This window comes from Microcebus murinus, chromosome 13 (assembly GCF_040939455.1).
Source record: "Microcebus murinus isolate Inina chromosome 13, M.murinus_Inina_mat1.0, whole genome shotgun sequence".
Taxonomy (NCBI): Eukaryota; Metazoa; Chordata; class Mammalia; order Primates; family Cheirogaleidae; genus Microcebus; species Microcebus murinus.
The window spans coordinates 36,471,839-36,484,982 of NC_134116.1; the positions used below are offsets into that span (position 1 = coordinate 36,471,839).

The window sequence follows — 13,144 nt, forward strand, 5'->3', positions numbered from 1 at the left end:
ATAGTATATTTTAGTTTAGTTCAGTTAATGACAAGCTGACCAAAAAAGGAACATACTGATTTATAAGGTGAATTGCATGTTGCTGAATATTCAAAGAGATTGCTGTAGAAAAATTAAATCTTTTGTATGTATCCCTTTCAATTTACTCTAAGATTATATAGTAAAACTGAGGAGTGTGTTTTGACCCAGAACTATATGATTTTCATATGCATTTCATTCAAACTTGGAATATCATGGCACGTTGACACATCTAATCAAGTAGATTTTTTTACTGTTTGTAAGTGGAAATCTTTTGTTAAAAGTTTACTGCCTTATTAAGCCAGTCTGTTGCATTAAAAAGAAAAAAAAAAATAAAAAAAAAAAGTTTACTGCCTTGGTTAAAGCTGGAGCTGGAGGGCTGGAAGGGTGGCTACTCACCAAGGAGTCCTGATCAAGTTCAGTTTCTTCATTTTACTGATTAAGCCATTCAGAGGTAGAACTAAAATCAGGGCAGTACATTTTTGCTTTTCTTTTCTTCTTTAAAGAATGAATCATTTTCATTAACATAAGATTTGAAAACATGATTGTTAAATTCCTTATTTCCTTTTATGAATCTTGGATTATATCGTCTTTGGTATCATTTTTATTTTTTCTCTTCTTAGGGTTGTTTTCCAATTTAAGAGTTCAAAGAAATCAAATAATGGTACAGATGTTAATGCTGGTCAGATACCTCAATTATTATACAGGTATTTAGAATATTTATAGTTCATTAATATGGTTTATTCTTTTGCTATAATGAGGTAGAATCATTACAAAATATACAGCATACTAGGGAAAAATTATTTGAAGCATTCAGCGAATTATACTGGTAGAAATATAACTACATTTAACAAAAACATATAGTTGATGTTTTATATATTTTTAAACATTTTCTACATCAGACTTACTTTTAAACTTTGCCTAATGACTTAGATTATCTGTAGTATGTCAATAACAATATTTTAATAACTTGCTATTTTGATCTATTTACCAATTTCAGAATGGTATAAACTAATAAAATTTGTCTTAGAAAAATGAAATTGAGAGGGTGGGGTCTTTAGATGTAAGACATACTATATATAGTCTTATATTTTTTACTCACCTTGGGATAGAATGAATTGGAAAATGCCTTGCTGTTGATAAATTTCTACCTTTAATTGAAATACCAAGTAATAACTTGCTTATATAAGGATATTTATTATATTTTTAACAGTATTTAAGAATTTTAAATACTTCACAGTAGTTCAGACATGTAGGGAGGCCTATACCTATGTCTGTACCTATTTCTATACTACTACAGTAGTTTTAGAATAAAAATTCAAACAGAGATAACCCCTTACTAAATAAATGTTGTCGTTCTTACTTTAAGTAGTAAAAAAGGAAATACCTACCCCTAGAACAATGATTTTCTGTCTCCTATATCTTCCTTTCTGGTAAACACTTAATGCATCTAGATGTTATAAACCTCATTTTTCCTAAGAAGGGATTTTTGTTTTTTATGCAATATGCAATCTATTATTGTTTATAATATGTAGATTTATGAACATAAATTACATTGGACTATTTCTGGTACTACTGATTGAATATCTTTTCAATAGTAGCATCGTTTAATAATAGCATTACTGGAGAGCATAAGTTGTATGTATATGTTCTCTATCTAGTAAGAGGAGAAAGCCTCTACTACTTAAAAAAGAGGGATTTAAAGGAAGTACTCACATTCTAAAAATTTGTTTAGTATTGGAAAAATGTTTTAAAAGCTCCATATTGGCATTTTACATAGTAAAAAATTTAAGTGTATAATTTATTTTGCTATTACAAAAATGTATATTTTTAAAAGGAAAATGTCATTGGACTTTCCAACATAACTTTGTGTGTATCTCCTACCTTCAGACTTCCAACCAGTGATGGTAGTGCTTCAAAAGGCAAACAGCAAACCAGTGAGCCTGTACACATTTTAAAGAGATCTTTTGCAAGAACTGTCTCAGTGGTAAGCCATTTTTATAAATTTCAGCTTTTGTATTTCAGTGCTCAGTTTCATTTTGATGTTTTCTGTTTAGTTGTTCTTAGTTTATCCCAGAATAGCTTTATAAACTCAGATTTGGTTTTATATTAGCATTTATATTCTAGACCAAAGGTAGTACATGTTTTAAATAGTGGAACAATGGAGATGTTGCCTATGATTGTATTAATAACATGCCCAGATGAATTGGCCTTACTGTTTCTGAAATAAGTGATATCATTACTAATAAGTATCTGTGAATGCATATGTTGAAGAGATTAAACAGTGAAGGAAAGGTTAAGGATAGTGCTGGCCCAAAAAGCATTACTTTAATACTTGAGGATACTAAGTATAGAAGAGTTGCATATCTAACTAGGAACTTTGTGGAACTACTTGCCATCCCTATTCCACATTTAAAAGTTGCATGATGCTTTTGGGGTTCCCAGTGCAGAATGGAAAGTCATCATGATGTAAGTGAAAGATTTTAGTTATGTCCACTCAGAAAGTCTGGGTTAAGTTCTTGCTCTTTCATTCATTAATTGAGGATTCTTATGCAAGTTATCTAAATAAATTTTATCATAGCATTATTATGAATTTGTAATGAGATAAGAGTCATAAAATTCTTTTTGAACTGTAAAGCCCTATATGAATGTGATTTGTTAATGTAGCTAATAGTCTTACGTTGGTAAAATGCATAGGAAGAATTTCTTTTATAAGCGTTAAATTTATTTTTTAAAACCACAAAGTTAATACATGTTCCTGGTAGGAATGGGATAGAGCAGGAATAAAACTGTGCTAAAAGTGTATTAAAGATTTTCCCCCATTTCCCTGTTATCATGATATATACCTGCTAGTAATATGTACATTTTTGTATATATGCTTTCAGACCATTTTTGTATTTAGATAAACTTGTGTGTATTACATATACAGTGTTCTATATAACATTCTTGTTTTTTTTTTAATGATACTTATAGTTTTCATCTTTTTAAAAATTTCATAGTATATACCATGGACACCTTTCCCATCAGTACACTTGGCTCATTCTCAATCCTTTCTGTTAGCAAATGGTTTTATACTAATTTATTCAGCCCTATTCCTATCAAAGAACCAGTTTGTTTCTCATTTTTTACTATTAATATTACATTTTGTCTCATGATCATCCATACTCAGGTGTTTTTGATATGTGCTTATGTACCTATTTCCACTGGTAATATGCCTATTTAAATTTTATTCTACCTTGTCAAATTGACCTTCCAAAAGAGCCATGGCAGTTTACATAGTGTGCTTTGAATAAAAGACTAAAGTAACTTTCACTTCTTAGTACCTTTGCATCCTTTTAGATGTAAGATGAATTTGGTATTTTTTGATCCAAATAAGGATCTTTGACTCTATTTTGTCTTTTTCAGTGATCTCTTTTTTCTGTGTATGCTAACTCCTTTGTGTTATATCTAAGTGGTTTTGTGATCATTAGGTTACTATAATCTTTAAGAAACCTATACAATCATTTCTTTTAAAAAGTTATAAACTCTCGTTTCTGGTATTACTGTCACCAGAGGTGTGGGATTTGGTGGGAATGGGATGGAGGAATACATGCTTTGCTTTGTGATTAATACAGTGTCTATCATTATGTTAGTGTGATAAAACCTGCAGATCAGCTAGAACTACAAAGAAAAGTCCACTACCATAAACTCATATTCTAGAATTTTTAAAAATCCAAATAAGAATTTATAAATATTTTCCAGTCAATTTTATTTTTATTAATTTACCAAGAATTGGCTACAGTTTGTATTATAAATTTTAATACATAGACATAAAGTAGGTTATTTGATGTTGTCACTGATATCTAATACTAAAATACTTGTTTGGTGTTTTTTTTCTATAGAAACTGTATAGAGTTTAATTTCTTTTCAAGTAAATGTGTATTTATAAGTGTTTTTCATTTTTTTTCCCTTTATTTATATGATAAACTAGACAGGTTGGTGGGGGGAACTTAAAAGTATATTTTACATAGGTAAATATTGAAGAATGTTGTTTTTAGAAGTGCTTAACCATTTTACCTTTTTTGTAACAAACTTCAAAGATACTCTTAATGGTAATTTAACAAATGTACTGTAAGAATGCCTTTTATTTGGGCTACCACAGCTCAGTAAAGAAGTTCAGGATAAAGTTTTAAAGTTGCATGTCATTATCTTTCCATTTGATTTGACTTATGGTATCATTTGAACTAATTGCTGTCTGTTTTTTCATATTCTGGATTAGGAATGTTTTGAGTCATTGTTGAGTATTCTTCACTGGAGCTGGACCACCTTAGTCTTAGGAGTTGAAGAACTTAGAGGATTAAAAGGATTCCAGTTCACAGCTACGCTTCTAGATTTAGAGAGACTGCGCTTTGTGGGTACCTGTTGTCTGAGGTTACTGCGAGTCTATACCTGTGAAATTTACCCAGTGTCAGGTATGATGCATTTTTTAAATGACAAGGGAGAAAACATTTAAGACCTGAAAAGATTTACATAGAGATAGATTCTAAGATGAGAGGAGAAAGGTATCTTGCTATGAAGCTTGTGTATTTGCTTATGAAGAATAAAATAGATTATGTGTCATTCTGATAACAAAAAGATATAATAGGCTAAAATTAAACACTCTAATAAAGTGTTATTTTAAACAAATTCTGTCAAATAGAAATATTTGACAGAATTGAGCAAATGATTTGAGCAAATGAATTGAGCAAATGATTTGAACTTAAATACTAAAACCAGGGTTTTTCCATTTATATTTTTAAAAGAAATAATTTTGGACTGTATTTAATCTCTAAATTGTTTCATTTCTAGGTTATAGTACTTGTGGTTTTTAGCTATATAGGAAATTATTGAATTATATGTTGTCATATATATTTACTATTTTACTGTAATTAGCAATCTGCTTTTTTTTCTTCAAAGCTACAGGAAAAGCAGTTGTAGAAGAAACTAGCAAATTAGCAGAGTGCATTGGAAAAACTAGAACTTTGTTAAGAAAAATTTTATCAGAAGGAGTTGATCACTGCATGGTGAAGTTGGATAATGATCCTCAAGGATATCTCAGTCAACCACTGAGTCTCCTAGAAGCTGTCCTTCAGGAGTGTCACAATACTTTCACTGCCTGTTTTCATTCTTTCTACCCAACTCCTGCCTTACAGTGGGCGTGCCTTTGCGATCTGCTAAATTGTTTGGATCAGGTAATTTAAGTCTGTAAAATATTAGTTGAAAACCTGATATATTGCTTAATGTTCTTCAAGAAAATGAATTGTATTTGCCCTATCTTTTTTTTTTTTTTTTGAGACAGAGTTTCGCTTTGTTGCCTAGGCTAGAGTGAATGCCATGGCGTCAGCCTAGCTCACAGCAACCTCAAACTCCTGGCCTCAAGCAATCCTCCTGCCTCAGCCTCCCGAGTAGCTGGGACTACAGGCATGCGCCACCATGCCCGGCTAATTTTTTCTATATATATTAGTTGGCCAATTAATTTCTTTTTATTTATAGTAGAGACGGGGTCTCGCTCTTGCTCAGGCTGGTTTCGAACTCCTGACCTCGAGCAATCTGCCCGCCTCGGCCTCCCAGAGAGCTAGGATTACAGGCGTGAGCCACCGCGCCCGGCCAATTGCCCTATCTTTTTAGCTTTTATAAATGATAAATTAGGAAATCATTTGGTATATGGGACTTAGTACATCATCAAGGTTTAAACATTTATTTTGTTTTCTGTTTGCTTTATCATTTTTTAGTTATAAAACTGGGAGGCATGTTGTGCAGCTGCTGATTTGCTCTTTGAATCTCTGAGTGAGTGAATGTGTGTTTGAGAGAGGGCAAAAACAGTAGTGAGTATGTGAGGGCAAGGAGGGCACCCCTGCCACCTCTCACCTTATGTACAACAATGGGAAGGAGATAGCTGAGCATGCTAGCACCATGCATTTGTTCCTGAGAGAAGGGTAACCTTCATAAATGTGTACACTCCAAATCACTGGGTTAAAACACCAGAGGGCGGCTGGGCATGGTGGCTGATTCCTGTAATCCTAGCATTTTGGAAGACTGAGGTGGCAGGATCACTTGAGGCCAGGAGTTTGAGACTGGGCAATATAGTGAGACCCGTCTCTACAAAAAATAGAAAACCTAGCTGGGTGTGGTGGCTGGTGTCTATAGTCCCAGTTACTCCAGAGGCTTGAGGCAAGAGGCTCACTTGAGCCCAGGAGTTTGAGATTGTAGTGAGCTATGTGATGCCACTGTACTCTAGCCGGGGTAACAGAGTGGGACCCTGTCTCAAACCCTGTTTCCCACAAAATTCCAGGCCCAAATATTATCATTTATAAATTCTATTAAACATTTAAGAAAGAAATAATATTAATCTTTTACAATTTTGGGGGGGAAATATATGAGGCAGCACTTCCCAACTAATTTCATGAGGTTAGCCTTTATCCTCATACCAATAACTAACAAAGACATTACAAGAAAAAATTACAGATGAATATCACTCAGAACTTCTAGAAAATCTTATCAAATCTAATCCAGCAATATAAATAATATATAATGACCAAGTAGGATTTATCTTGGAAGTACTAGGTTAGTTCAACATTTGAAAATCAATGTAATTTGTCATATTTACTGATAAAAGGGGCAAATCATATGATCCTCTCAATAGCTACAGAGAAAATGTTTGACAAAATTAGCAGTTAATCAATGATGAAAATTTCCCAGCAAATTCTAGGACATAAGGAAACTTCTTCAATCTGATGATACCTACAAAATATCCATAGCTATTAATAACATCCTACTTAACAGTGAAATACTGAATGCTCCCTTAAGTTTGTAAACAAGGTGTAATATGTCTGTTCTCACCATTTCTATTCAACATTATACTGGAAGTCCAAACTACCCTCCACCTCCCCCAAATTCACTCATCACCAGGGCATCCCCAGCAACTCTGAATGCATGTGGTAAGGTAGTGTATTTTACCACTCAATTTCCAGGGGCAAGATTGTTACCTGGAGTAGTACAAAAATTAACTACTCTCTCACTGTCAACCTTCCTAGGCTGAAATGGTTGTTTTCCTTCTTTACTGCTGAACAGGCTAGGTTTAGACAAGTTAATTTAGCATATGGAATGATGCTATGCTTTTATGCTTGACTTCGTAACACAATTATTTGATGAACTAAGGAATATGTACACAATTTTTGTGAATTAGGGTATCTCATGTTGATAATTTCTTAATCCTTTATTATAAAATTTCATAGTATGCTTCTAATTTTTCTGGATACACTGTGGAATGTGATGACATAATTTTGTGACCTTAGTGAAATGTGATTTATAGTAGCACAGATTTATAATTTATATCATTATTTGAGAAAAATAGTTTTAGTACTTATTGAAAATACCTTAGATGTATTGTAAATGGGGCCTCTCTGGCATCCTACTTTGACACAGTGCCAGAGAGGCTTGTTTGGGAGGATATGTAAATATGTAAACTCATTTACTAGAGCACAGGGGGCTGATTTTTCTTGACTGTACCAAATTTTTTATTTTCATTGAATAGTAATTTAAACAGTCATGTTTTAGAGTATTGATATGATATTATTCTATATAACAAAGCAATTTAATTGACAGAGTGACAGAAAATTTTGGTTTCATTTAACAGCTTGTTTATAATCCAGAAACTTGGATTATATTGATGCAGTATTTTGGGGGGGGGCGGCATATTTTTGTCTTTCAAAGGATATCCAAGAAGCAAACTTCAAGACATCAAGTAGCCGACTCCTTGCAGCTGTTATGTCAGCTCTGTGCCATACTTCTGTTAAGCTGACTTCGATCTTCCCTATCGCGTATGATGGAGAAGTACTACTGCGCTCAATTGTTAAACAAGTTAGCACAGAGAATGACTCAACACTAGTTCATCGTTTTCCTCTTTTGGTGGCACATATGGAAAAACTCAGCCAGGTAGGTCTTTTTCTGAAATCTCATTTATAATGAAACAATAAAACTGTAATTGGAGGTTTATTTAGCTTGGCACTTGTTTTAAGAAAAACTCTCCAAACCATATTTTTCCCTCTACTCACACACTGCAACAATCATCAACACAGCAGATTTCTGTGACCAAATATGTGGAGGTATTTTTCCCATACACCAAGCAACAGACATGATCTTGGTGTTCTCTAATTCATTTCCGACACTGTCTACCTGATGATGGCATCAGATCCACAGGGTGAGGCTTCAGTCCCAAAACTGCTCCCTCTTTCAGATGGCAGTCATAAGTCCAGGCCTCTAGTGGGGTGGGACTGTCTCTGGAATGAGGTCTTTTTTTTTTTTTTTTTTTAAATAGAGTCTCGCTCTGTCATCCCAGAGTGCAGTGTCATCATTGTAGCTCACTGCAACCTCAGACACCTGGGCTCAAGCAGTCCTCCTACCTCAGCCTCCCGAGTAGCTGGGACTATAGCCGCATGCCATCCCGCCTGGCTAATTTTTCCTATTTTTAGTAGAGATGGGATCTAGCTCCTGCTCAGACTGGTAGACTGAGAGTCTTAAGACCCATAATCAGAAAGGTAGGGGAAGAGTAGAGTCCTGCCTTGGGGCAGGTGAAGGTCAGAGAGATTCTGTTTCTTGAGGTCTAACACACCCAACGTTTTAACAAAAGACTGTAAGAAGGGCTATAGAGTCAGCCAGCAACTGTGGAAGAAAATCTGTATATATGTGTATATATTACATATCATAACACCATAGTGCTTATTTTCCTATATCGATAAATACATTTACCAAATAATAAACATCTGTTTCATAAGAACTAGAATTTTTTTTAATTCTCATATTTACTTATAAAATGAGCAGTGTTTTTTCTGTAATGTTTTATTTTGAATAATTAGCTTTAAAAAAAATCTGAATGTTATGCAGTGAATATGTTTTTTGCTGAACAATTTGAAAGTAAGTCACAGATACCATAAGCAATCTTTTTTATATTCTAATAGTTCAGATTTCTGAGATAGAATGATAAGGAAATAAAGAATTTTTAAAATATCTTCCCAATAACATTTTGGTATGTTAAAATGGGCACTATAAAATAATAAGCATAGGAAACATTCTTTAATAACTGTTTCTTGTTTATTAGATAGCACTACAGAGAAAAATTAACTTAGGAAACATATGAAAGTATCCATATTAATAATTATCAAGTTGATGAATAGAAAATAGAATAGTTACTCTAATTATTGTACAATAACAATTTTCTGTTGGCTAAAGCAACAGAAAAATTATGAAAATTTCAGTAACACATAGAAACAAGAGTAATAGCAAAATGGGAAGAAAATTTGCAGAGAGTTAATATCTTTTACAAGACCCTAGTAGAAATAAGAAAAGTAAATCTAGTAGAGTAAGCCAGTATGAGAAAAATGTCAGCCTTACGGTTAATTAAGTGTGAATAAAAGTAATATTTCTAAAAAATTAGGAAAAAAATTTTTTCTCATAAATTCCTATGTTGGTAAGACTGTGAGATAAACACTTGTAGAGTATTCATAGCAGCATATAATTAGTCTACAAAATAATTTTCTTTAAATCTTTTAGCAAATATTTATTGTGTTACCTACTATTTACTGGGATTTTAATTAGGTACTGTTTGAGACAGGAGAGAGAAAACTAAATACAGCCCTTGAATTAGGAGTCTACAAACTAGCAGATATCTTTAGAAGATAAATTATCAATTCACTATTATGTGCTATCAGTATTTTCACAGGAAACTATTTAAGGGACTAATTGGGAGACTAAAGCTGTATGTTTATTTTATTAAAAGAAAACAATAGAAACCTTATTAGAGCCTTAAATGTTCATCATTTAATGAAACAGCTGAATTTGGATATATCAACTTTATAGACTATGATTCAGCCTTTACAAATAAGTATATTTACATATAGAATCAAGGAAATGTTTTAAAATTTTAAAATCAGAACCAAAAGTATACAGATACACAATACCTATGTAAAATATGTATGCAAAAGGCTATCAATTGGAGGAGAATACTGAGATGAAAATGATGCAGGGGTAATAAAGTTATAAGTAATCTGGTGTTTTTCTTTTGGAATTTCCTTTAGTGTTACAGTGTTTTTTTTAAAAAATGTTAAAAATGTTTTAAATTTTGAAAACATTTTTAGAGAAGTACTTATTTAGTGAGTCTCAATAATTAATGATTGTGTATTTGTGTGTCTATATTGATAATAGTCTGTAAAGACATGTCCTGGTTAGTATATACTCTCCCATCATCTTTTTAATGGATATTATAGCATTCTACCATTTCAGTGTATCATAATATATTTAATCAACCATTTATATATATACATATTTAGATTATTCACAATATTTCAGTATGTTAAACAATGCTACTAAAATAATGACTAACTTTTCATGCATATTCACAATGGTTTCCCCAGTATAAATCTTCAAGGGTGGAAAAATTCTTAAGTCAAAGGCAAGTATGTTAAGGGTTTGTTACAAATTGCCAAAATGCCATTCAGAAAGGTAATGTCAGCTTGTATTCCCCACCACTGATGAATAAGAGTATCTTTTTAAAAAAGTGTTAGTGGCTGGTGATGTACTAAATTTTTTTGTGTCCTTCAACAAAAGCATATTGATAATCTTCTTCTCTGTATTATATGGGAAGCTTCCTATATTAATATTGATAGTTACTAAATAGAAATTAAGTAGGCATAAATAAATACACTCTACCATTCCTGTCTTCCAAATGAAGTCCCACAAGATTCTTGATTATGAAGTACAATTGTGGATTGAGTTTTATTAAAAGCTAACTTTCTGAGATGTCTCAGAAAGTAAAGTTTCTAAAGAATGAAAAGATATCAGGGATAAAAGAACTAGAATTTTAACAAAATCAATAATTGATTATTCTAAATCCAGCAAAACTAATTATGTAAGAAATTAAACAAAGTATAGTAGTCTTATTCAAATAATAGAAGTAACTTACAAAAGAAAGATTATCTCTAAGTGGTTTTTTGTTTCAGCCTAAGATTATACATTAGGAAAAAAGTTGAGATTGATTTTTATAATAATATGCATGATAATTTTAACTGAAAAGTTACCTGATTTCCAAATGGATTAAAAGTATACTCATTTATTTGATTTACCTTGAGAAGAGAGTGATTTAACTTTAAGGCCCCTGTCTACCCTGAGATTTTATGATTTTATGAAATCTATTGAATCTATTACATATATTGTAGCTTGTAAAGTAGTGTGGAATGTAAATATTGTGGAAGAACTTGCTTTCTAAGGTAATAACAAGATGGTTTTAATCATTGAATCGTAGCCAATAGTTCCCCTGATTTCACAGATGAAGTTGAAGCACTATGAAAACTGGAACTAGATCCCAAATTGTTTGGGGATTGATTTTCTAGTACACAGTAAAACTGAAGTCTCATTGGTCACAATGGCATCCTGATGAAAATGAACGTATAATATTTTGCTCTCTGTCTACAGTAAGCTAAAAGAAGACATTGAGGATGGTAGAGGAGATAAATAATTTTCATGCTGGATATTAACTAAATCTTTTCTTATTTTTTTCCTGGAAAACATGTATTTTTCCTTGGGTTTAATGGGACTCTTTGATTTCTTTTCTTGAAATTTTTCCATTGATAGGGGTTGGAATTTTCTGATTTCCAATTAGGAAATCATCAGATACAGTACAAATTGTAAACTGCATAGCAATCACATGCATATAGGAAAAAAAATTTTGTTAGAAAATTCATCTGCACAGACTATTTAGAGTTGCTTGACCTCTTAATACACTAGAAATAATTATTTCAGATTAGAATCTTTTCCTATAGAAAAAGCTTTTTAAATGGGAAGAATAGTTTTCTGTCTGTCACATATAGGATTGTGACTTAAAAAGAAGAGAATGTGTGAACATGAATCAAAGCTAATAAAAACAAATCTTGTAAATGGGTGGTACTTTGATACACAGAAACTAATAATTCAGAAAGTAACTTCGAGGTAAAAAGTAGGTATGGTGACTCCACATACAACTGGAGAGATTTGCAGAAATACATTCTGATTCAAGTCTGAAGTTCCAGGGTATCAGGTAGAGAGACAAATTTTGGAACTGAGTACTCATGTGAAGGAAAAATAAAGCAATTTCTTAGAATTTTTTTCTTCTCGTGTATTATAGAGTGAAGAGAATATCTCAGGGATGACAAGCTTCCGTGAAGTTCTCGAGAAAATGCTGGTAATTGTAGTGCTGCCAGTCAGGAACAGCCTGAGAAGAGAAAATGAACTCTTCTCCTCCCACCTAGTCTCTAACACCTGTGGATTACTGGCCAGTATTGTCAGTGAACTGACAGCATCAGCCCTGGGATCTGAGGTAATAAGTTATATTTTGAGATTGGGTAATAAACACATGTTTAAAATTTCCACATAGGTTTTTTTATACATAGTTTGGCTTGGTAGAAACTAATTCCAAAATGGATCAGCAGTCCCATTCTATTCTTTAAAAATAAAATTTTTTCAAACTGAACTTTTTTTTTCCTTTCTTTATACCTTTCATTTTCTCTGGTTTGCTTCCTCTCCCTCAACAGTGTAGCAGAATTTCACAGTGATATAAAGTACATGTTTTCCTCTTAGACTAGCTTCTCCTCTGCTCCATTATATAGCCCACCATCATGCCCCAGTGAAAGCAAACGTAGTTCTCATTGCTGGATGATGAGTAATGCTGGTGAAGCTGGGCTACTAATAATGATCCCAGGGTGTGAGAAAGGTAAAGATTCACACCTTGGCTCTGCTTTGACTTTGGCCTAGGAGGCCACTGAAGCCCTTATCAGAAAATTTTTAATTTTTAAAAAATTTATTTATTCAGACTATAATGCTTCCCTTTTGTACTAAACGCTGGAGGATGCAGGAAAGTGTATAATGCATAGATCACCTTCTGAAATTTGCTGAAGAGTTATCCCCTATGAACTTACCTTTGTAATGAAAAGGAATGCCCAAAATTCCAGCGTACTTAATATACAACCTTGGGAGTTCTCAAAGATCCTGGCTTTAGATATCTGTGTTTCTTTCTCAGGGGTTTGTAATTCTTGCTGAAATCATGAACTTCAGTTTTTTTCTCTGTTTATTATCCCAAATT

General features: G+C 32.7%; 1 protein-coding gene across 12 annotated transcripts in view; it reads left to right on the forward strand.

The window, feature by feature from the left end:
• MYCBP2 (MYC binding protein 2) overlaps positions 1-13,144 on the forward strand; it is a 261,302-nt gene that overhangs the window by 127,967 nt on the left and 120,191 nt on the right. For 11 of the 12 annotated variants that reach the window (XM_076009352.1, XM_076009354.1, XM_076009358.1 and 8 more), the window contains 6 exons: positions 642-725; positions 1,909-2,005; positions 4,277-4,469; positions 4,954-5,228; positions 7,750-7,971; positions 12,191-12,382. In XM_076009352.1, the coding sequence (XP_075865467.1) occupies positions 642-725; positions 1,909-2,005; positions 4,277-4,469; positions 4,954-5,228; positions 7,750-7,971; positions 12,191-12,382 (1,063 nt within the window). The remainder of the gene's footprint in view (positions 1-641; positions 726-1,908; positions 2,006-4,276; positions 4,470-4,953; positions 5,229-7,749; positions 7,972-12,190; positions 12,383-13,144) is intronic. The other variant, XM_076009353.1, reaches the window with a different exon arrangement.